The sequence below is a fragment of the Xenopus tropicalis genome, chromosome 3 (assembly GCF_000004195.4).
Source record: "Xenopus tropicalis strain Nigerian chromosome 3, UCB_Xtro_10.0, whole genome shotgun sequence".
Lineage (NCBI taxonomy): Eukaryota > Metazoa > Chordata > Amphibia > Anura > Pipidae > Xenopus > Xenopus tropicalis.
Window position 1 is genome coordinate 146,790,776 of NC_030679.2, and position 24,138 is coordinate 146,814,913.

The 24,138-nt window shown below is 43.7% G+C and overlaps 2 protein-coding genes across 2 annotated transcripts; one reads left to right on the forward strand and one right to left on the reverse strand.

Moving 5' to 3' along the window:
• Positions 1-719: 719 nt before the first annotated feature.
• Positions 720-8,460, reverse strand: LOC100494017 (extracellular calcium-sensing receptor). The gene is made up of 5 exons (XM_031898308.1): positions 8,276-8,460; positions 5,209-5,500; positions 3,970-4,791; positions 3,655-3,882; positions 720-956 (listed from the first exon to the last, which is right to left on the reverse strand). Exons 1-5 carry the CDS (start codon positions 8,458-8,460, stop codon positions 720-722), a joined length of 1,764 nt encoding a protein of 587 aa, XP_031754168.1.
• A 4,878-nt stretch (positions 8,461-13,338) lies between these two features.
• On the forward strand, positions 13,339-22,171 carry LOC116409581 (extracellular calcium-sensing receptor-like). The gene is made up of 6 exons (XM_031898309.1): positions 13,339-13,553; positions 15,234-15,525; positions 17,357-18,163; positions 18,245-18,472; positions 21,069-21,192; positions 21,267-22,171. The coding sequence occupies exons 1-6, from the start codon at positions 13,339-13,341 to the stop codon at positions 22,169-22,171; spliced, it is 2,571 nt and encodes an 856-aa protein (XP_031754169.1).
• Positions 22,172-24,138: the final 1,967 nt, after the last annotated feature.

Sequence of the window (24,138 nt, forward strand, 5' to 3'; positions counted from 1 at the left end):
TAAGATATAATTACCCCTTATTGGGGCAGAACAGCCCTATTGGGTTTATTTAATGGTTAAATGATTCCCTTTTCTCTGTAATAATAAAACAGTACCTGTACTTGATCCCAACTAAGATATAATTACCCCTTATTGGGGGCAGAACAGCCCTATTGGGTTTATTTAATGGTTAAATGATTCCCTTTTCTCTGTAATAATAAAACAGTACCTGTACTTGATCCCAACTAAGATATAATTACCCCTTATTGGGGCAGAACAGCCCTATTGGGTTTATTTAATGGTTAAATGATTCCCTTTTCTCTGTAATAATAAAACAGTACCTGTACTTGATCCCAACTAAGATATAATTACCCCTTATTGGGGGAAGAACAGCCCTATTGGGTTTATTTAATGTTTCAATTATTTTTGAATTGAATTAAGATATGGTATATCCCGAGCACTCTGGGTAACAGGTCCCATACTGTATAATAAATGGTTTAGCTAATTAAGATAAACACAGACACAAGGACATTATTGCACTAAACTAGCTCAGTGCTCAAGCACACTAAGGGGCCCATTTCATGAATCGTGGTTTTTGCCGCTTTATTAAATGGAAAAAAATGGAAAAAGAAGCAAAAACAACACCATCTAGAAGCTGTTGAGGTCAATCTTTATTTAATTTGTGTTTATTTGATCACATGCAAAGGCAAACGTTTGAATTATCATGTGGGCAAATAGTACTATTTATGGCCTCTGCCTTTAACCATTAAATGTTCTCTGGAGTTCATGTTGGGCCTGAACAACACAATGTAGCATTTTGGCACAAAGATACAGCCCACCACAGCCCAACTGGAAGACAGGATGGCAAAGACCTCCATTGCCACAGTATACATGCCCCGGGCACTGAGATAGGCTGGGATAAAGGACACCCACACACTGAGGAAAGCCAACATACTGAATGTGATCAATTTGGCTTCATTGAAACTGTCAGGGAGGCGTCTGGCCAGGAAGGCAACAATGAAACTGATGGAGGCCAAGAGTCCAAGGTATCCCAGCATGCACCAGAAAGCAAAGGGTGAACCCTCATTGCAATTAAGTATTATGATTCCTGGTTTAGTGTCAGTGTCAAGTTCATAAAATGGAGGGAAGAAGATCAGCCAAATACCACATATGGTTAATTGATTAAGGGCACATAAAAGAATAAGACAGTAGGACACCCTTATTCCTGTCCACTTTCTTAAGCTGCTGCCGGGTTTGGTTGCATTAAAGGCAATGACAACAGTGATGGTTTTGGCCAGAACACAGGAGATGCAGAGGGCAAAAACCATCCCAAATGCCACCTGGCGCAGAAGGCACTTTTCAGGCTGTGGGTAACCAATGAACCCTAAAGAGCAAAGGAAACAGAGGAACAGGGAAAGCAGGAGAAGGCAGCTAAGGGAGTAGTTGTTGGCTCGGACTATTGGTGTCTTTTTTTGGTGAATAAAAACTGCTAAAATTATGAGTGGGATCAGGGAGGAAAAGATGGAAATGGCTGCTAAGCTGTAACCCAAAGGATCTCCATAGGAAAGGAACTCTGTAGGCCTTGGTAGGCATCTGTCCTGCTGTAGATTGGGCCACGTGTCCCAGGAACATGGATTACATTCCGCAGCATCTGGAATACAACAATTATATTAATTCTGTTTATTAACATCAGCTGTATATTTATCTGCACAATAAAGTACCTGTTATGTTTGAAATCTGCCCCTGGGGACACCGGGCACACTCATAGCAACAAAGGGGCTTTCCTGGTACAATCACCTTCCGAAATCCTGAGAGGCAGCTTGGGCTGCACTTGGAAATAGGGGCCTATGGGAATTTGGGGTGGATATTGAAGACAAGTACAAGATACATTATTACTAAGGGCATCATCATGGGTATAATCAATAATGTTGTATATCTCCCCCTGTTGGTCAATTGGGGCTGGGCATGAAGATGACTTGTATACCCTTCCCAAAAGCAAAACTTTATAAAACTTTTGAATTGTTCAATATTTGAGATTTGGACAAGCCCTCGTGTGGCTGAAGTGGCTCAAAAGACATGGAGAATTGTATATAATTCCCATTTTGCACCAAATATTTTAGCTACTTTAATATGTTCATAATGTTTCAGTAATATAAAGTGATTCATGGTGTTATTAAACTGCCCCAGCAATATACCACACATTGAGCCCTGTATCCCATGCCCTAGTGACCCCAGCGTATAAGAACACTATGGTCCCAGCAATACATGACACAATGACCCCAGTATTTCATGATTTTTTGGCCATATCAATAAATACATAGTAACACAGTCAGTTGGGTTGAAAAAAGACGTACGTCCATCAAGCTCAACCATAATGCCTATATATAGTAACATAGTAACATAGTAACATAGTAAGTTGGGTTGAAAAAAGACATACGTCCATCAAGTTCAACCATAATGCCTATACCTAACCTGCCTAACTACAAGTTGATCCAGAGGAAGGCAAAAAACCCCATCTGAAGCCTCTCTAATTTGCCTCAGAGGGGAAAAAATTCCTTCCTGACTCCAAGATGGCAATCGGACCAGTCCCTGTATCAACTTGTACTAAGAGCTATCTCCCATAACCCTGTATTCCCTCACTTGCTAAGAATCCATCCAGCCCCTTCTTAAAGCTATATAATGTATCAGCCAGTACGACTGATTCGGGGAGGGAATTCCACAACTTCACAGCTCTCACTGTAAAAAATCCTTTCCGAATATTTAAATGGAACCTCCCTTCTTCTAAACGGAGTGGGTGCCCTCGTGTCCGTTGGAAGGACCTACTGGTAAATAAAACATTAGAGAGGTTATTATATGATCCCCTTATATATTTATACATAGTTATCATGTCACCTCTTAAGCGCCTCTTCTCCAGTGTAAACAGACCCAACTTGGCCAGTCTTTCTTCATAACCGAGACTTTCCATACCCTTTACCAGGCCTAACTGCTAGTTGATCCAGAGGAAGGCGAGAAAACCCCAAATTCCTTCCTGACTACAAGATGGCAATGGGACCATTCCCTGGATCAACTGGTACTAAGAGCTATCTCTGTATTCCCTCACTTGCTAAACACCCATCCAACCCCTTCTTGTACCTATCTACTGTATCAGACAGTATGACACATTGACAACAACATTCTATGACCTAGTGGCCCCAGCAAAATATAACACAGCTATGTAGTAGGGAGGAGAGCTGAAGGTAGATGGGGGCAGTAGTGATGAGCCTAAAAAATGTATGAAACGGCAAAAATGTACAAAATACATTGAAGTCAATGGGCGTTTTTTTTATGGCTACTGTGCAACATTTTTTTTTTTGCAACCATTGGTATTTATGGGCATGTTTTTGGAGCAAAACCTGTTGAAGAAAGCTGAGGGTGAATTTATACAGTAGAGAGCAATGGGGTCTTCAAGAACTTTCCAACAGAATACTCAAATTAAAAAGTTTTGGTTCCTGCTTTGATTTATTTTGGCCAACCAAATGGTGAATGGCTTGTTCGTGTATATATTAGAAGCTCACAACTAGGTTTGAAACCTTTGTGTACTGAGAACAAAGCAAAGTCAAGAGAACTTTACACATCTGCACTACTTTATTTAATCGTGGAAGGATCTATGTAGCTAATGGGCTTTTCTTGCCGTACCTGAGTATCTCTGTTGGACCATATTATAGAGTCTCTCTCTACATTAAGAGTCTTCCCATTTGCAGAATTCAAGTCATAGCTTCCAACAACAATCTGATCCATTTTCCCTCCAACACTGGCACGCCAATTCACAACGTCATAGACGGCTGGAGGGTTTCCCGTTGCATCAAAAGATACTTGACCACCATCTTTGGTCTTGAAGTTCACATTTTTAACATAGTGGAGAAGCTGCGAAATGTTGAGCGTTGTAGTCAATATAAAGTGATCCTGAGCAGGGAAATACATTGAAGTTAGTGTAAAAGTGAAGTCACTTACCTGCCAAGGCCGTAATGATGAAATATTAGCACAGGATCCATTTAGGAACGGTCCAGTTCCTGGTGTACACTGATGCAAGTTGTGTAGGGCCTGGGCCATTGCATAAACAGCAGTGTAAACATTGAGAGAACCTCTGTGAACTTCTTCAACCACCAGGCTCTCAGTGATTTCTTTTCCAGTACAGGCATGGATGGTACCATTGTTACTAAATTCAGTTGCATTCTTCTGGGTGAGCCATTTACATAAGAAAGCTTCCTCCCAGAATTCCCTTACAAATGCATCATGGGAATCTTTAAAAGGATGGAGACTCTTGAGGTACTTGGTGAATTTTGGAAGTTGTCCACCATGGATTGAAAACCCCACGGCGCCCACCAACACCTGCTGGAATCTTTCATCAGACAGTAGAGCAGAATTAGCCCAACCTTCACTGCCTACCCAGATAGTGCCAGTGGCATTTTGCCTTATTAGTTCTTCAAGAACAATAACAAAATCAGAATCAGACGATATCACAAGCACAACTTTGGCAGATGACTCCCTAATGACCTGGGCAAGGTGGGGGGCATTTCTATTTGGCAATCCGGTCAAAATGTTCTCAATGAAAGCAAAACAGCCGCCAGAGATCAGGACCTCTTGTTTAACCATTTGCATTCCGAATTGGCCATAATCATCATCATTGGCCAGGAGGCCAACCCAAGTCCAATCAAAGTAGGAGACCAACTCTGCCAATCCTCTCATCTGGAATTCATCACTAGGTATGGTACGGAAAAAGGAAGGGAACTGATCGCGATTGTTCAGAACGGGGCTTGTTGCAAAGTAACTGATCTGTTTGAGCGTAGTTGACAGACAAATAAAGTTAATGTTGTTCCTTGTTGTTACTAATAATTGACAAAATAACCTAGAACATCATAGTCTACTTCAAGTAGATACTTGTGTAGGTTCAGCGGCCTCATCTGGAACTGGTCAATTCTGCATTCACTTATTTGTACTCATATCAGAAAATCCCAAGTGAGGTCTTTTGATAAGGAACCTTTATGTGGGCAAAGGGGTTTAAACACAATTTCTTACTATATTTAATTTGTATAGGTTTATTTTTGTGTTCTAGATGTTTTAGAACTCTTTAGCTAAGAAACCAACCAACAGCCTCATAAATGGAACAAAAGTAGAAAAGATACATCTAAAAGTGAATAGATGGCCCATAATTAAGCATAATAATAATATATTAGAATGTTCCTTGTTTACCTGTGGATATCGGTACAGTCCCAACATTTCCGCCATGAGAATGGAGCGGGTGGAGCCACAGTCCCCAATTATACCGGCAAGAGGTGCCTCTTGATAACAGTGATAATTTAGGGTGATTTCTTGCCCCCCTGACAGCATCCAAAGAGCCCCTTGGGCTGATCTGCGCACAGTAATGCAGGTATCAAAGATATGGTAGCCTAGCGTGATGTTGGGAAGAAGATCTGGATCGGAATTGATTTCATCCACAGCAAATATTAGGGCCTGCATGCTGTGATAATATTCAATTGCATACCTGGAATAATGATAACAGCTGTTGTTACAAATATATTGTAATTTACCCCAAGGAACCCCCAGTTTTTTAATGTGACCGGCCAATAAACCCTTTTCTCTAATCCCTTGCATGTCCCTTACTATGGAGGTTGGGATCCTACACCCATGTAGTCATTGAATCTCTACTGCTAAAGTTACAGACACGTTGCACTGTAAACTGCCTTTAACCGTTTTTCTGCCAACGATGTATGGCATACGTCGTGGCAGAAAAAGGCTTTAACTGCCAACAACGTGTCTCATATGTTGTTGGCAGATAAAGGATACATGTGCCATTACTGCAGAGAGTTTCTATCGATGACAGCCCCCTGGGCAACGAGCCAGGGGGGCTGTCATGTCGGTCCTGCGACTCGATTGTCGCAGGACCGAACTACAAGCAGCAGACACGTAAAAAGAAATGTGTACCCATTGTAGATTCGGGGGAATGTGTTCTTTCCAAAACTATATGGCTTTCTGGGGTGAGTATACTTTTTTGTAGTATTATCCCACATAAAAGATGTATATGTGTTGATTTTGCAGGAGCTGAAATGATAGATCTTATAGGTGGGTATGTTCCCATCGGGGCCCCTACATGCCACATTTTTAGGTAAACCTATACATATTTGGTATCAAACTGTTCAGTGGACCCCTGGTGTTCAAACTCAGGGTGTTTTATCTTGGTACCTAACACTATGTGGGAGATATGATGCTGCAAAATGGAAGCTTTGAGGGGATTTTTGGAAATGTCATCAAAATTGCTAACTTTAGAAAAGCTTTGTGGGTACACGGGTACCCATTTTAGATTCGGGGGAATGTGTACTTTGCAAAAATGATGACTTTCTGGGGTGAGCGTACTTTTTTCTAGCTTTATCCCACATATAATGATGTAAATGTGTTGAAATGATAGATCATATGGGGGTATGTTCCCATTGGGGCCCCTACATGCCACATACTTAGGTAAACCTATACATATTGGGCATCATACTGTTCAGTGGACCCCTGGTGTTCAAATTCAGGGTGTTTTACTTTGGTACCTAATGATACGTGGGAGATAAGATGCTGCAAAGTGGAAGCTTTGAGGGGATATTTGGAAATGTTATCAAAACTGCCAACTTTAGGAATGCTTTACAGCTTGGTACTTTGGAGTAGAAAGACACAGGTACCCATTTTAGATTCAGGGGGAATGTGTACTTTCCAAAAATATATGACTTTCTGGGGTGAGTGTACTTTTTACTAGCTTTATCCTACATATAATGATGTAAATGTGTTGATTTTGCAGAAGCTGAAATGATAGATCATATGGGGGTATGTTCACATTGGGGCCCCTACATGCCACATACTTAGGGAAACCTATACATATTGGGCATCAAACTGTTCAGGGGACCCCTGGAATTCATATTTAGGGTGTTTTATGTGGTTACTTTATGACCTGTAGGAGATAAGATACTATAGACTGGAAGCTTTGAAGCGATTTTTTAAAAATGTCACAAATTTTTATAAAAACCAATAACTTTAGGAAAGCATTGCGACTTGATAGTTTGGAGTAGACAGACAGTTCTACCTATTCTGGATTCCCCAGAATCTGTTCTTTCCAAAAATGTACAATTTTCTGGGATAAACCTTCTGTTAGTGGAATTTTTGGCCTTGAAATCTAAAGTATGCAGCTTTCTGGAGCAGTGCTTTGGGAATTTGGTAGTTTACTGCTGGGAGTTTTTGACCTATACACGTGAGAAATCTCCATAAAACTATATATATTTGGTATTGGCACGTTCAGGAGACATGGGACTTTCCAAATTAGTTGTATTTTCGTGCATAGAATAATTTTTGTTTCTAGTATGTGTGTTTATATTATGGAAAATTTGATTTTTTTTTTAATTTTTAGACATTTAGAAGCCTATATCTTGTTACAGAATTGGAATTACACAAAAATTCTACCATATTTTGAAAGCTTAGATTGTCCTGAAAAACCGATATATTGTTTTCCTGGGTAAACTAAAAGTCCCCCCGAGGAAAGGCCCCTAAATTGAAACAGTGCAAAATGTTTAAAAACTGTCTGGCAATACAAGTTCCGCTTTGACCAAAAACTGGCCTTCAGGCTGGGCCCCCTTAGCCCATAACAAGGTTACAGATATATAGAAACATTGGGGTAACAGTCACCCTGCTATAGTTCCAGGGGTACCCAGGGCACAAATAAGCACTCACCCCAAATCCCCCCCTAACTGGCCTTCAGGCTGGGCCCCCTTAGCCCATAACAAGGTTACAGATATATAGAAACATTGGGGTAACAGTCACCCCGCTATAGTTCCAGGGGTACCCAGGGCACAAATAAGCACTCACCCCAAATCCCCCCCTAACTGGCCTTCAGGCTGGGCCCCCTTAGCTCATAACAAAGTTACAGGTATATAGAAACATTGGGGTAACAGTCACCCTGCTATAGTTCCAGGGGTACCCAGGGCACAAATAAGCACTCACCCCAAATCCCCCCCCTAACTGGCCTTCAGGCTGGGCCCCCTTAGCCCATAACAAGGTTACAGATATATAGAAACATTGGGGTAACAGTCACCCTGCTATAGTTCCAGGGGTACCCAGGGCACAAATAAGCACTCACCCCAAATCCCCCCCTAACTGGCCTTCAGGCTGGGCCCCCTTAGCCCATAACAAGGTTACAGATATATAGAAACATTGGGGTAACAGTCACCCCGCTATAGTTCCAGGGGTACCCAGGGACTGCCCCGTGTCAGTTCCATACCCCGTTACTTACATCTGACATTGGAGCTCTGGGGGTTTGTTAGTGAAATCAATGTCAACGTAGACTCTGTCCAGATGAACCGGGAATGTCCCTCCTATAATAATATCTCCTGGACGGCTCATATGGCCGCTAAGGTTCTCGTTGGGCAGGCTGCAGCCAATCCTGGAGTCCAGACAAGAGGACAACTCTATAGCCATGATACACAGAAACCCTGCCTTTGATAGGCCAAACAACCCAACGTGACACATGTTCCTAATGCAGAGAATCATCTCCAACATGCAGGATACTGACTCTCTCTCGCAGCTCATTTTGGCCCCCCTGACGCAGTTCATAATAGCCCTACGGCTACGGTACAAGCAATATCACAGCAAGAGGAGCTTCTTCTGCTGGTTTTATACATCGTACAGGGAAGTGGACCTAGGGGAGCCAGGCATTCATTATATCTAATTATTGACACTGCCAAGGGAATCTAATCTAATGCTAGATATTAATCTCTTGTCTTTACAAGCTGAGTCCCAAAAGAGACCCTTTCACGAGGTAAGGGATTTGCCCAAGGCAACACCAAGTCAAGGCATGGTCACATGTCCCCTACATTAGGTCTTCTGGGGTAATAACTGGAATATCTTCTTGTGTCAAAGGCTTCATGTCCACATGAGAGACTGGAAGAGAAAGGTCAATATTTGGTCTTCTTGGAATGTAAAACTCTTGAGTAAATCATCCCTTTGGCCTCTCTTTGGTCTTTAGAGTACAAAAGCCACTCTAGTAATGGTGTCTATATTATCCCAAACAGCAGTAGAGCACTACGACTACCATTGATCATGGGTTGTGATCCTCAACCAATGGCTTCACAAGCAACATGTTGCCCACCCACCTAATGGATGTATTTTTGAGCAGAGGCTTATTTTTGAATTCTTGACATGAAGTCAAGCTTTGGTTGTGCCAAACCTCTGCCAAACAGAGCCTCCCTTGGGCTGCCTGTCCATCGAGGGGCTACCACAACAGCCAATCACAGTCCAAATGTGGCACCTCAGGAACCTTTTGAACGATTGTGTTGCTCTCTAACTTTCTTTTTATATTTGAATGTGGCTCACAGGTGAAAAGGTTGGGCATCCCTGGTCTTAGGTTATATTATTATTACTTATCCTGGCAGTGATTACACGTTAGTCCTTTTTGCAGTGGAGCTTACAATCTAAGGTCCCTATCCCAATCTCACACACACAATAAACCTGGCTGTATGTTTTTAGAGTGTGGGAAACAGACATGGGCAGAACATTAAAATAGGGCTAAATGACACAGGTTGCAAAGCAGATAACAGATAAGCTCTGTAAAACATCATTGTATTCTACAGGTCATATCAGTTATCTACTATGTAACCTGTCTTTTCTTCTATTTTTCTAGCTTAAATGGCTGCCCCCCCCCCCCCCCCAACTACAAAAAGGCTTATTTCTATAAGCCATAACAGTCTTTCTGAAGAAAATACTCAACTGAGATATAATTGGATGTCTGGCTTCTTAAATTCAAGCCCCTTCTGGAGGTCAAAACTTTCAGAGTGCCCTTAGCTTATGACAAAGCTAATTATATTGAAAAACACTGAGATATCAGCTACTCAGTCATAATTCCAAGAATATAAAAGACACCTTAAATCACTTATTGACCTTCAAGCTGGCCTACCAGGTATATCTAGGGGAACATTGACCCCAATTCTCCCCCAAACTAACCTACTGTGCCCTGACCCAGTACCACAAGACCCAGTACCATGGGGGTAATGCTGGGCCAGGCTGGCAAGGATTGGATGAGAGCAGGGACGTGAGTGAGAGGGGGATCATGAGCGGGACTGGAGCACTTGGACTAGGGGTAGGTGGGCAAGAGGTAAATGCCTTGCACCCCCCCAAGCCTTATTCCCTCTACTTGTCATGTACCTTTTCTGCAGTATGATCAGTCAGTACTGGATCGTTTGGTCAGTGTGTGGCCAACATCTATGAGTAAATAGAGCATTTTTTTTTAATCAAAAATACATATATGGCACTGGCTTATCCCAAATTGAATTGCAGCCATTTTGTATACTAAAGGCCGTCTTTGTGGAAAGGGTATGGAAAGTCTCAGTTATGAAGAAAGACTGGCCAAGTTGGGTTTGTTTACACTGGGGAAGAGGCGCTTAAGGGGGGATATGATAACTATGTATAAATATATAAAGGGATCATATAATAACCTCTCTAATGTTTTATTTACCAGTAGGTCCTTCCAACGGACACGAGGGCCCCCACTCCGTTTAGAAGAAGGGAGGTTCCATTTAAACATTCGGAAAGGGTTTGTTATAGTGAGAGCTGTGAGGTTGTACCATCTTTTCCATCTTGGAGTCAGGAAGGAATTTTTTCCCCTCTGAGGCAAATTAGAGAGGCTTCAGATGGGTTTTTGCCTTCCTCTGGATCAACTGGCAGTTAGGCAGGTTATATATAGGCACTATGGTTGAACGTGATGGACGTGTGTCTTTTTTCAACCTAACTTACTATGTAATACAAATATAAAAATATAGGAAAGCCGGTATTTGTTTCCAGAAAATATGGCAACCCAACTCATGCCACCTAGCCAAGAATAATCAAATAATCACCTGGTTTGGGGGCACTGGGAGCAACATCCAAGAGGTTGGGGAGCAACAAGTTGCTCATGGGCCACTGGTTTGCAATCATTGGTGTAGGGCAGTGATCCCCAACCAGTGGCTCAGGGGTAACATGTTGCTCCCCAACCTCTTGGATGTTGCTCTCAGTGCCCCCAAACCAGGGAGTTATTTTTGAATTCCTGACTTGGGGGCAAGTTTTGGTTGAATAAAAACAAGATTCCCTACCAAATAAAGCCCCTGTAAGCTGATAGGGTGCATAGAGGCCCCTAATAGCCAATCACAGCCCTTATTTGGCTCCTCCATGAACTTTTATGTTGCTTGTGTTGCTCCCCAAGTCTTTTTACATTTGACAGGGTTGTTCCCTACTGCCGCCATTTTGTTCCACTACCTCCATCTTTTTCCCCCAAACCAGGGAGTTATTTTTGAATTCCTGACTTGGGGGCAAGTTTTGGTTGAATAAAAACAAGATTTCCTACCAAATAAAGCCCCTGTAAGCTGATAGGGTGCATAGAGGCCCCTAATAGCCAATCACAGCCCTTATTTGGCTCCTCCATGAACTTTTATGGTGCTTGTGTTGCCCCCCAAGTCTTTTTACATTTGGAGCCATAGCTGCCCATTTTCCATGATTTTGCCCAGAGCCATAATCCCATGCTCAGACGGTACATGCGGTGCTGATTGGGCTCCTACTGGGTGCAACAGCCCCTTGTGAGAATGAAACAAGTCAGGGACATAGATTGGTAATTGCAATTAACTTTCCCTCGCTCATTAATTACTGCAATTACTGTCAGTGTTCTGATGTTATGGAACAGATCCCTATAAAAGTCCATTTTGTAAATCCTGCATTTGACAGACTGAGACAGACTCTGTCCTGTATGTGACTGTCATTTCCAACAATTAGTGTGTGAGACCCTGATGGACTGGGGGACCCCCTCCTGTGTGTGAGACACTGAGGGACTGAGGGACCCCCCCTGTGTGTGTGAGACACTGAGGGACTGAGGGACCCCCTCCTGTGTGTGTGAGACACTGAGGGACTGAGGGACCCCCTCCTGTGTGTGTGAGACACTGAGGGACTGAGGGACCCCCTCCTGTGTGTGTGAGACACTGAGGGACTGAGGGACCCCCTCCTGTGTGTGTGAGACACTGAGGGACTGAGGGACCCCCCCTGTGTGTGTGAGACACTGAGGGACTGAGGGACCCCCCCTGTGTGTGTGAGACACTGAGGGACTGAGGGACCCCCTCCTGTGTGTGTGAGACACTGAGGGACTGAGGGACCCCCCCTGTGTGTGTGAGACACTGAGGGACCCCCTCCTGTGTGTGTGAGACACTGAGGGACTGAGGGACCCCCCCTGTGTGTGTGAGACACTGAGGGACTGAGGGACCCCCCTGTGTGTGTGAGACACTGAGGGACTGAGGGACCCCCTCCTGTGTGTGTGAGACACTGAGGGACTGAGGGACCCCCCCTGTGTGTGTGAGACACTGAGGGACTGAGGGACCCCCTCCTGTGTGTGTGAGACACTGAGGGACTGAGGGACCCCCTCCTGTGTGTGTGAGACACTGAGGGACTGAGGGACCCCCTCCTGTGTGTGTGAGACACTGAGGGACTGAGGGACCCCCTCCTGTGTGTGTGAGACACTGAGGGACTGAGGGACCCCCCCTGTGTGTGTGAGACACTGAGGGACTGTGGGACCCCCTCCTGTGTGTGTGAGACACTGAGGGACCCCCTCCTGTGTGTGTGAGACACTGAGGGACTGAGGGACCCCCTCCTGTGTGTGTGAGACACTGAGGGACTGAGGGACCCCCTCCTGTGTGTGTGAGACACTGAGGGACTGAGGGACCCCCTCCTGTGTGTGCAAGACACTGAGGGACCCCCCCTGTGTGTGAGAGACACTGAGGGACCCCCCCTGTGTGTGAGAGACACTGAGGGACTGAGGGACCCCCTCCTGTGTGTGTGAGACACTGAGGGACTGAGGGACCCCCTCCTGTGTGTGCAAGACACTGAGGGCCCCCCCATATGTGCGAGACACTGAGGGACCCCCCCTGTGTGTGAGAGACACTGAGGGACTGAGGGACCCCCTCCTGTGTGTGTGAGACACTGAGGGACTGAGGGACCCCCTCCTGTGTGTGCAAGACACTGAGGGCCCCCCCCCATGTGTGCGAGACACTGAGGGACCCCCCCTGTGTGTGAGAGACACTGAGGGACTGAGGGACCCCCTCCTGTGTGTGTGAGACACTGAGGGACTGAGGGACCCCCTCCTGTGTGTGCAAGACACTGAGGGCCCCCCCCATGTGTGCGAGACACTGAGGGACCCCCCTGTGTGTGAGAGACACTGAGGGACTGAGGGACCCCCTCCTGTGTGTGTGAGACACTGAGGGACTGAGGGACCCCCTCCTGTGTGTGTGAGACACTGGGTGGATAGTTATGTTATATACCAGAAGGTGCCCCAGGATTAGGAGGTGTATGCAGTGGGTACCCATCACCCTATACACCATCGCCATTGCTGTGAGCCCCTGCTCGGAGTCTGAGAGAGGCTGCAGCCTATCCAGCCTGAGTACTGATGGGCACGCCAGGCGCCCCGGAGACATTATAATAGGCGCCACTTTTCTTATCCACGTCAACCGAATCCAGAGCAAAGCCCTATTCACCAGCCAACCCCCGGAGCTGCAGTGCCAGGCGTAAGTACCCGAGTCCTGGCCTTACAGCTCACAATCAGCAAACCCTACATGAAAGGGGCACCTACTATAGTCCTAGGAAAGGTGGTTTGGGTGCTGCCGTCTCTGTACATGAAGCTGGGAGACCTCGCTCTAACATTTACCTTTTCTCTTGGTCAGAAACCTTAGCCAAGAGGGTAACAATGGGGTATAGGGGGTATAGGGGGTATAGGGGGTATAGAGGGTATAGGGGGTTCATTGGGACACCAAGGGGCCCATTCACTAAGGTTTTCTGAGAAAAGTGCCATTTTCGGGATTTATGTATGTGTTTTTTGGCAGTATGTGATTGTTTCATTTTTTCTAAAAATTCTAGACTTTTTGTAAAAACCACGAATGTTCAAGACAAAAAGCACGCCAGGTTTAAGCTGCCAAGAACCATGGAGTCCTATGGAGGCTTAAAATAGTCATTGTTTTCTATTTCATACATTTTCAAGGGGAAGTTAATCCATCATTGTTTTCTATTTCACCCAGTTTCAAGGAGAAGTTAATCCCATCATCGTTTACTATTTCACCCAGTTTCAAGTGAAACTTAATTCCCTGATTGTTTTTTATTTCACTTAGTTTCAAGGAGAAGTTAATCCCCTCGTTGTTTTTTATTTCACTCAGTTTCAAGGAGAAGTAATTCCCTCATTGTTTTCTATTTCACCCAGTTTCAAGGAGAAGTTAATACCCTCATTGTTTTTTATTTCACTCAGTTTCAATGGGAAGTTAATCCATCATTGTTTTTTATTTCACTCAGTTTCAAGGGGAAGTTAATTCCCTCATTGTTTTTTTATTTCACCCAGTTTCAAGGAGAAGTAATTCCCTCATTGTTTTCTATTTCACCCAGTTTCAAGGAGAAGTTAATACCCTCATTGTTTTCTATTTCACCCAGTTTCAAGGGGAAGTTAATACCCTCATTGTTTTTTATTTCACTCAGTTTCAATGGGACGTTAATCCATCATTGTTTTCTATTTCACCCAGTTTCAAGGGGAAGTTAATTCCCTCATTGTTTTTTATTTCACTCAGTTTCAAGGAGAAGTGAATTCCCTCATTGTTTTTTTTATTTCACTCAGTTTCAAGGAGAAGTTAATTCCCTCATTGTTTTATATTTCACCTAGATTCAAGGGGGAATTAATTTCCTCATTGTTTTCTATTTCACCCAGATTCAAGGGTAAATTAATCTCATCATTGTTTTCTATTTCACCCAGTGAAACTTAAATAAATTAATGTTTTCCAAGAATGAGCGCCAATGCTCCTAAAATGGCTGCTGGGGCAATTCCTGTTTGGGAAAAATAAAGAGGATTCATGGAAACGAACATTCATGAATTCACGAGCTCTTGAGTTTTTCTATACTTTCTGCTCCATTGAATACAGGGCAATACCTAGCTTGCTCATCCACAAGTACCCCCAGGTCCATCTCCATCAAGGATTTGCCTAATGTAGCCCCATAATTAGTTGCAAACCTTTCTATCCCAGGTACAAAACCTACCATTTATCATTACAGAATCCAGGTTTGTCAAGATTCCCCCACCAATGATGAATGCCTTAATTTCTTAAGAATTATCAATATTGTTTATTATTCTCCATAGTTGGTAGAACATAATAAGAGATCATGAACGCCATTCTGTGTGATGTATTCCTACCTCTTTGCTCTCTCTCTAGGTTTGGGTTGGATTACTACCAAAGCATGAGGGCCTTACTCTTTGCTGTGGAGGAGATCAACGCAAATCCCAGGTTCCTTCCCAACATTACGTTGGGTTTCCAAATATTTGACACCTGCACGGCTGTGAGGAGAGCAGCACAAGGGACACTCTGGATGCTGTCAGGAGGACAAGAGATCACCTCCAACTATAATTGTTTTCCAGAGTCCCATCTGGCTGGGATCATTGGAGACTCTGCTTCTGTTCGAGCCATTATTATGGCTCAGATCTTAGGCCTATCCCGCTACCCACAAGTAAGAAAAAGCACATTCATATAAAGCTCCTATCTATTCTGTACATATTCTTTATAGGTAGCCATAGGTTGGAACCAAACCCAGGACCACATTGTATTAAAGAGTTTGTCCCTGGAGAACCTATTAAGCCAATTGAGTAGCAGAAAAGAGAAAGGACTAACTCGTCCAAGACCTAATATGACTTCTATCTACAAGCAGCTCTCTGCCTCCACTTCTTCCCAAACATACTTTCCACCATTGTTCTCCACCTATTCCAGGGTGTTTCCATTTTCCACAGTTCCACCCCAGGGTGCAGGATACTCATGCCCACTGAGTGCCCTGCACCTTGGTTAACACAATCCAAGTGTCTAAGAACTGGAGGAGGAGGACTTTGACTGAGGGTCTCAGAAGGTATGGAAGTTATAGGGACTACAAATATGGGGTGCCGCAAAATTAAATCATTATATATCAAAAGATCTTAAGCCTTTGACCTGTAGGTCTCAGCAGCCCATAGAAAGATCCACTAGATCACCCTTTATCAGATTAGTTTCATTTAAGACTCATAGCACTGCTGCCCATTGGAATCAGAATATGCCCTATGATTATTACAATGATAGTTACTGTAATAAAGTAGGCTTTGATGGACTCATTTAGCCTCCAGTTGGTATATACAAACATATATGGAAGGAATGTTCTAGGCAAATATACTGTTACTAATGTCTACAGTTCCACCCCAGGGTGCAGGATTCTCAAGCCCATTGAGTTCCTGCACCTTGGTTGACTTCTATCTGCAAGCAGCTCTCTGCCTCTACTGCTTCCAAAACATACTTTCCACCATTGTTCTCCACATATTCCAGGGTGTTTCCAATTTCCAAAGTTCCACCCCAGGCTGCAGGATTCTCGTGCCCATTGAGTTCCTGCACCTTGGTTGACTTCTATCTACAAGCAGCTCTTTGCTTCCACTGCTTCCCAAACATACTTTCCACCATTTTTCTCCACCTATTCTAAGATGTTTCCAGTTTCCACAGTTCCACCCCAGGGTGCAGGATTCCCATGCCCATTGAGTGCCCTGCACTTTGGTTGACTTCTATCTACAAGCAGCTCTCTGCTTCCACTGCTTCCCAAACATACTTTCCACCATTTTTCTCCACCTATTCTAGGGTGTTTCCATATTCCACAGTTCCACCCCAGGGTGCAGGATTCTCATGCCCATTGAGTGCCCTGCACCTTGGTTGACTTCTATCTACAAGCAGCTCTCTGCCTCCACTGCTTCCCAAACATACTTTCCACCATTTTTCTCCACCTATTCCAGGGTGTTTCCAATTTCCACAGTTCCACCCCAGGGTGCAAGATTCTCAAGTCCATTGAGTTCCTCACCTTGGTTGACTTCTATCTACAAGCAGCTCTCTGCCTCCACTGCTTCCCAAACATACTTTCCACCATTTTTCTCCACCTATTCCAGGGTGTTTCCAATTTCCACAGTTCCACCCCAGGGTGCAAGATTCTCAAGTCCATTGAGTTCCTCACCTTGGTTGACTTCTATCTACAAGCAGCTCTTTGCCTCCACTGATTCCCAAACATACTTTCCATCACTGTTCTCCACCTATTTCAGGGTGTTGCCAATTTCCACAGTTCCACCCCAGGGTGCAGGATTCTCATGCCCACTGAGTGCCCTGCACCTTGGTTGACACAATGCAAGTGTGAGAACTGCAGGAGGAGGACTTGACTCAGAAGATGAGGACGTTATAGGGAATATGGCAACTTCAAGCCATGTGTATAATGAAAAGTACACTGTAGAAGCTATAGGGTCAAACAATGAACCAATAGTAACAGTAATAATATTTATTTACAGATTAGTTATTTGGCAACCAGCCCCATCTTAAGCAACCGGGACCTGTTTCCTTCATTTTTCCGTACCATTCCTAGTGACGAGTTTCAGGCAATCGGTCTAGCCCAGCTGGTGTCTCACTTTGGTTGGACTTGGGTTGGCCTTCTGGCAGTTGACACTGACTATGGCCAGTTTGGAATTCAACTGGTAAAGCAAGAAATAGTGAAAGCAGGTGCTTGTGTGGCATTTTCTGAAGATATTGTGACCGGCAAACCCAACAGGAACGCTCCGCACATTGCCCAAGTCATCAAAGCGTCTACGGCAAAGGTTGTCATAGTAATATCTGCCGATTACGACCTATTGATTGTGCAGGAAGAACTTTTAACGCAAAACGTAACTGGAAGGATCTGGATAGCCAGTGAAGCTTGGGCAACCTCTACTCTGCTCTCGGATAAAAAGTTACAAGCTATTTTGGTGGGTACTATTGGTTTTGCCATTCACGGTGGGCTGATTTCTGGCTTTCCAGAATATTTCAAAAGCCTCTCTCCGTTTGACCACCTTTATGATGCGTTCATAAGGGAATTCTGGGAACAAGCTTTCTCCTGCAAATGGCTGGATGATTTAGCTGACAATACTACGTTTCGTGGGTGTACAGGGAATGAAAAGATGGAGAGTCTAAAAATGAAAATTGATATCCGAATTACACTTAATGTCTACTCTGCCGTTTATGCATTTGCTTGGGCTCTCAAAAATCTGATTGACTGTAAACCCGGAACTGGACCGTTCAAGAGTGGGTCCTGCGCCAACATCTCATCATTCCATCCTTGGCATGTAAGTGATGGTCCTCCTTGCTTCGCTTTTCAATGTCTTCCTTCCTTCTCCATTCACGGTGTTCTTTGTCTTCACCTTCAGCTTCTCCACTATATAAAAAATGTTCATTTTGAGACAAAAGACAAGAACGTGATTTTTTTCGACGCTAAGGGAAACCCCCCAGCGATTTACGACATTGTAAACTGGCGGCTGAGTGCAACGGGGGCCATGGAGCAGGTTGTAATTGGCAGTTACAGCTCAGTTGCTGGAGGCGAGAAGACTTTGACAATAAACAATTCTGCAATAACCTGGATCTATGGGGAAACTCAGGTACCAGCAAAAATATGCATTGTTTTCATTATAAGACTGATATAATGGTATAATGGTATATGGAATTATATAAATACAATAAATACTGTAAACAATGAGAAGAATGATAAATAGTGATGAGCGAATCTGCCCCGTTTCACTTCATCGAAAAATTTGCGAATCTTTCAAAAGATTCGCGAAAACGGCGAAAATGTCACGCGCAAAAAAAAATTTGTCGCCCGCAACTATTCTTTTGACACGCGACTATTGTTTTGACGCACGACTATTCTTTTGGCGCACGACTATTTTTTTTGTCGCCCACGACTATTTCTGATGCGCGACTATTTATTTTGCACAGCGACTATTCTTTTGATGCCCGTGACTATTTATTTTGACGCCGCAACTATTCTTTCGGTGCCTGAGACTAATTTTTTTGACGCCCGCGACTATTTCTGATGCACAACTATTTTGACGCCGCGATTATTTATTTTGACACCGCGACTATTCTTTTGACGCACGACTTTTTATCTTGACACTGCGACCATTTATTTGGACACCGTGACTATTCTTTTGATGCGTGACTATTTATTTTGACGCCGCAACTATTCTTTCGGTGCCCGAGACAAATTTTTTTGACGCCCGCGACTATTTCTGACGCCGCGATAATTCTTTGACGCCCGCGGCTATTTTTTTTTGATGCGCGAATATTTATTTTGACGCCGCAACTATTTATTTTGACACCACGACTATTCTTTTGACGCACGACTTTTTATCTTGACACCGCGACTATTTATTTTGACACCACGACTATTCTTTTGACGCACGACTTTTTATCTTGACACCGCGACTATTTATTTTGACGCCCGCGACTATTTCTGATGCACAACTATTTTGACGCCGCGATTATTTATTTTGACACCGCGACTATTCTTTTGACGCACGACTTTTTATCTTGACACTGCGACCATTTATTTGGACACCGTGACTATTCTTTTGATGCGTGACTATTTATTTTGACGCTGCGACTATTCTTTTGTCGCGCCACTAATTGTTTTGACGTGCGACTATTTATTTTGCCACGCAACTATTCTTTGGACGCCCGCAACAATTTTTGGACACGTGGCAAATTTTTTCATCCGTTTTGCGAAACAATCCGCCAATGGCAAAACGCAGAAATTCGCCACGAAACCATGCCTGGCGAAACCTCACCCATCACTAATGATAAATGTTGCATTTCTCTGGGGTTTTTAACCTTTTTCAAACTAAATAACTATGTATCTGGGTAGGCAGAGAAAGAAAAGATAATGAGATATTGCAAAGGTTCCAATACTGAAGCCATGAACAGTTATATTTATTGAATATGCCTAGGCACACCTAAACACTCTGTTTAACGGTAACACATAAAGGTAAAATGATAGCTACAGTTATGCACAAATAATAAATACCAGTGCTTTCCATTTATTACAATTGGCGGGCCCAATATTTCTCATATGGCGTGTTCAATGGCCAAATTATATGAAAATGATGATGGAGTCTATGGAATCCTTGAGAAGACTGGGGGTCATAAAAATCCTATGGAGGCAAGCATCCAGGCCTCACACCTCCAGTCGGACGGCTCTGGTATATACAATAAAATAGCAAGTTAAAAATTCATATTGGGATATCTCAATGTATACTGGCTGGAGGTTGATGTGCCTATGGGCAAACTCAATGTGGACAGTTATCAATGTAGAAAAAAACATCCATCTTCAGGTGGAAGAGTTACAAAGTGCCATTGTGATTGGATTAGTGGAAGAGTACATAAGCTGAGGGCTTCCCATTCCAGTAAGTTGAACTGAAGAAGCTGCTCAGATGAGGACTGAAACGTCTTCAATGATTACTTAACAAGTCCAGTTGCTTTAGATTTATTTATACTAGATATACCATGACCTGGATGAATGAAAATCTTCATAGTCATCCAATATGGTGGCGTCTTAAACTCCAATGCTACTGTAAATAAATCTCTTTAGGGTGAATATCCAAATGTACCTCATATTCAAGTATCCTATAGGCTTCAGGGTTAGAAGAACCAGTAAAAGTCTCTGCTTGTCAAAATTTAATGGGAAAATACATGGTAGTTTCATTCCCCGGGGGTCCCTACACCTACAAGTGTAGACATATACTACAGAGGAAGAGATGGAATGGGAAGGGGGGGAGTGGGAGCTGAATAGAAATGGAATAATATGAAGAAAAGGGAGAGGATAGGGTAAGGGGTAAAAGAAGAACAGAATAGTAAAGGGAACCAAAGGAGATGAGAGGAGAAGACAAGGAGAAGGGAAGGCAAAGGAAGAGTAAGAGAAGCATTAGGAAGTAGAACAAAGGAAAAGCAAAAAAGGGGTAAAGGGAATGGCAGGAGGTTGGGCAGAGGCAAAAAAGGACTAAAGAGAGTTAATCCAAAAGGCAAAATGGAGCAATGGAGGTTTGAAAATGGCGTCTTAATGGGCAACAGACAAGAAGATGGGGGGAAATAAGGCTAAAGATGTACACTTTAATAGGAAGAATATTCATTATAATCTATATTCCAAGATACAGTGATATGAACAATGTTACTCGGCTCATTTGATCCCATTTGCAATAGGTCCCTCTTTCCAAATGCAGTCGAAGCTGCCCGGTAGGGTTCATGAAGGTGGCATTGCCAGGGAAGCCGTCCTGTTGCTATGACTGCGCTCGCTGCCATCAAGGAGAAATCTCAAACCAAACCGGTAATTATTATCTTTTGATGTTTGGTTCATGGAATAAAAATAAGAGACAGTAATTACATTCTGCTCTCCTCTAGATGCTGTGGTGTGCCACCAATGTTCTCCAGAAACATGGCCCAACCTTCAACAAGACCAATGCATTCCTAGGGTTATAGACTTTCTCGCCTATGAAGACCTGTTGGGTTTGAGCATGGCAACCATGTCAGTCTCCTCCTCGGCTGTTCCACTCGGCATTCTGAGCATTTTCATTGTTTACCAAACCACGCCCATAGTCCGAGCCAACAACTACTCCCTTAGCTGCCTTCTCCTGCTTTCCCTGTTCCTCTGTTTCCTTTGCTCTTTAGGGTTCATTGGTTACCCACAACCTGAAAAGTGCCTTCTGCGCCAGGTGGCATTTGGGATGGTTTTTGCCCTCTGCATCTCCTGTGTTCTGGCCAAAACCATCACTGTTGTCATTGCCTTTAATGCAACCAAACCCGGCAGCAGGTTAAGAAAGTGGACAGGAGTGAAGGTTTCAAAAAGTGTCGTCATGTTCTGCACGTGTATTCAGTTCTCTATTTGTGTATTGTGGGTTTCCTTCTCGCCCCCCTTCCCAGAACAGGACACCAAAACCCAACCTGGAGTCATCATTTATAGTTGCAATGAGGGTTCACCCTTTGCTTTCTGGATCATGTTGGGTTATCTTGGGCTCTTGGCCTCCATCAGTTTCATTGTTGCCTTCCTGGCCAGACGCCTCCCTGACAGTTTCAATGAAGCCAAATTGATCACATTCAGTATGTTGGCTTTCCTCAGTGTGTGGGTGTCCTTTATCCCAGCCTATCTCAGTGCCCGGGGCATGTATACTGTGGCAATGGAGGTCTTTGCCATCCTGTCTTCCAGTTGGGCGGTGGTGGGCTGTATCTTTGTGCCAAAATGTTTCATTGTATTGTTCAGGCCCAACATGAACTCCAGAGAACATCTCATGGGGAAAGGTCAGAGATAGAGCTACAAATAGGCCTAGAGAGTAAATACATGGTGATGGAATCTGTAAAACAGTTCAGATCAATATGCCTTGTATATGTGATGTCTGTGGTGTAAGTAAAGTTTATTTTGCTCGACTAACATGATAGAAAGGGATTTGGAATTATTTCTTAAGGTGACAGGTACCCCTTTAGGGGCCCTCCATGTGGCTTAATTTGAAAGTAAAGAAGTTCAGAGGGAATATAAAGGAAGGCATTTAAAAACTACAAGCTGCGGTCGATGAATATAAATACCATAACAAATGTTGTAAAACAGCAAAGATAGAAAACGTGGAGTGGATTGCAGCAGAGGCAAAGACTAATCCCAAAAAGTTTATTAATAACAAAAAAATGTGGGTTGAGTGTGGCTCTGTTAAACAATGTGGTTATAATGTGGTTATAATGGATACAGAAGAGGCAAATGTGCCAAATCAGTTCTTTTCTTCAGTGTATACAATAGAGGAGTCAGAGTTTCCAAGCCCACCCGATAGAGACACTGATGGCTCAGCTCAATACAGTCAGTGACTGACGCAGGATATGGTACATAAAGGGTTAGTCAAAATTAATTGGACAAAGCAATGCATCCTGTCAATGTGATCCAATGGTTTGGCTCAAGGGCCGAAAAATCAGATCAAGCACTTCAATGTGGGCTTATCAGGGAAAATTCATCTCATTTGGCAACCTCGCCCTACCGAGCTGACCTTCCAATGCAACCCGTCCTCTCCCAACCTGCACCCAATCCAGCATGCCATCATTATTTATATACCTGTGCCGGACCCACCCATCTGTTATGTTACCAGAGGGAGCGGGGCAGTCAGGCAAGAGTGTTTAATTAAGTCAATGGCAGTCACTTGCAAATATCATGGGCAGGGCAAGCCGTGGGGAGAGTTTGGCCCACTACCCGACCACACCCTGCTAAAGAAGTGCTTTTAGGACCCAAATCCACTTGAATCATGGTTTCAAGCTGGCCTGCATGACTCAACACTTTGCCCAGAAGTCTACATGGGTAACTCCCTTTTTGGTATGTTTTCAGATACCATCCACCTCCATCCAGTTCCTGACCTAATGAAATGTAGGGGTTTTGAAGGAGTTTGCATCCCCTATAGTGAGTGTAGATATGTGTTCCCATTGGCCCGGGTTAGGGAGTTTACTTTCTGTTCTCTGGTCTATAAAAGTGGAGGAAGCATCTACATCTGTCTCTAATGGGACTCCACCTGGTGCCAGGGTGCTGGGGAGCCTGAGAACGTAGGCTTGACTAGGAAGACCTTGCAGAAGATGAGGATAAGGGATGAATGAGGTCAAACTAATGGCAGACAGTTTATGTTATAGAACGTTCTAGGGCTGTTAGAGCTAGTAAAAGCAACTTTGGTCATGGAATAAATCACCCCTTTAGAAATTATGGACTGGTAGGTCGGAGCTCTGGCCTTGTCTCTAGGGCAAACATTTCAGAGGCACCTCTCCCACCATCCCTGGATCTTCTCTGCTCCAAAAGGTTCTTAATATGGTTTCCCTTGGGCACCCTACTTTCCCAGCCATATTCTGCTCTTCTGAGCATCCTCTGCAACTACCAAAATTCTCCAGACACCCCCAGAAGCTTTCCGACCAGTCTGTACGGCTTAAAGGAACGTCCTAATGGAATTACTGATGGCTGGAGACCTCAGCAGGGTTAAAGATGGCAGCAGGAAATGATGTTAGAACTGAACACTATATATATAATATATACAATATAATATATACAGGTATATGACCCATTATCCAGAATGCTCGGGACCAAGGGTATACCGGATAAGGGGTCTTTCTGTAATTTAGATCTCCATACCTTAAGTCTACTAAAAAATCAATAAAACATTAATTAAACCCAATAGGGCTGTTCTGCCCCCAATAAGGGGTAATTATATCTTAGTTGGGATCAAGTACAGGTACTGTTTTATTATTACAGAGAAAAGGGAAT

Coding starts and splice junctions, on each gene's coding strand:
- LOC100494017 (XM_031898308.1), bottom strand. CDS start 8,460: ATGGCTATAGAGTTGTCCTCTTGTCTGGACTCCAGGATTGGCTGCAGC. Junction 5,501..8,275: donor CCAGAGCTCCAATGTCAGAT/GTAAGTAACGGG, acceptor TCATTATTCCAG/GTATGCAATTGAATATTATC. Junction 4,792..5,208: donor GACTGTACCGATATCCACAG/GTAAACAAGGAA, acceptor ACGCTCAAACAG/ATCAGTTACTTTGCAACAAG.
- LOC116409581 (XM_031898309.1), top strand. CDS start 13,339: ATGCAGTGGGTACCCATCACCCTATACACCATCGCCATTGCTGTGAGC. Junction 15,526..17,356: donor GCCTATCCCGCTACCCACAA/GTAAGAAAAAGC, acceptor ATTTATTTACAG/ATTAGTTATTTGGCAACCAG. Junction 21,193..21,266: donor AGAAATCTCAAACCAAACCG/GTAATTATTATC, acceptor GCTCTCCTCTAG/ATGCTGTGGTGTGCCACCAA.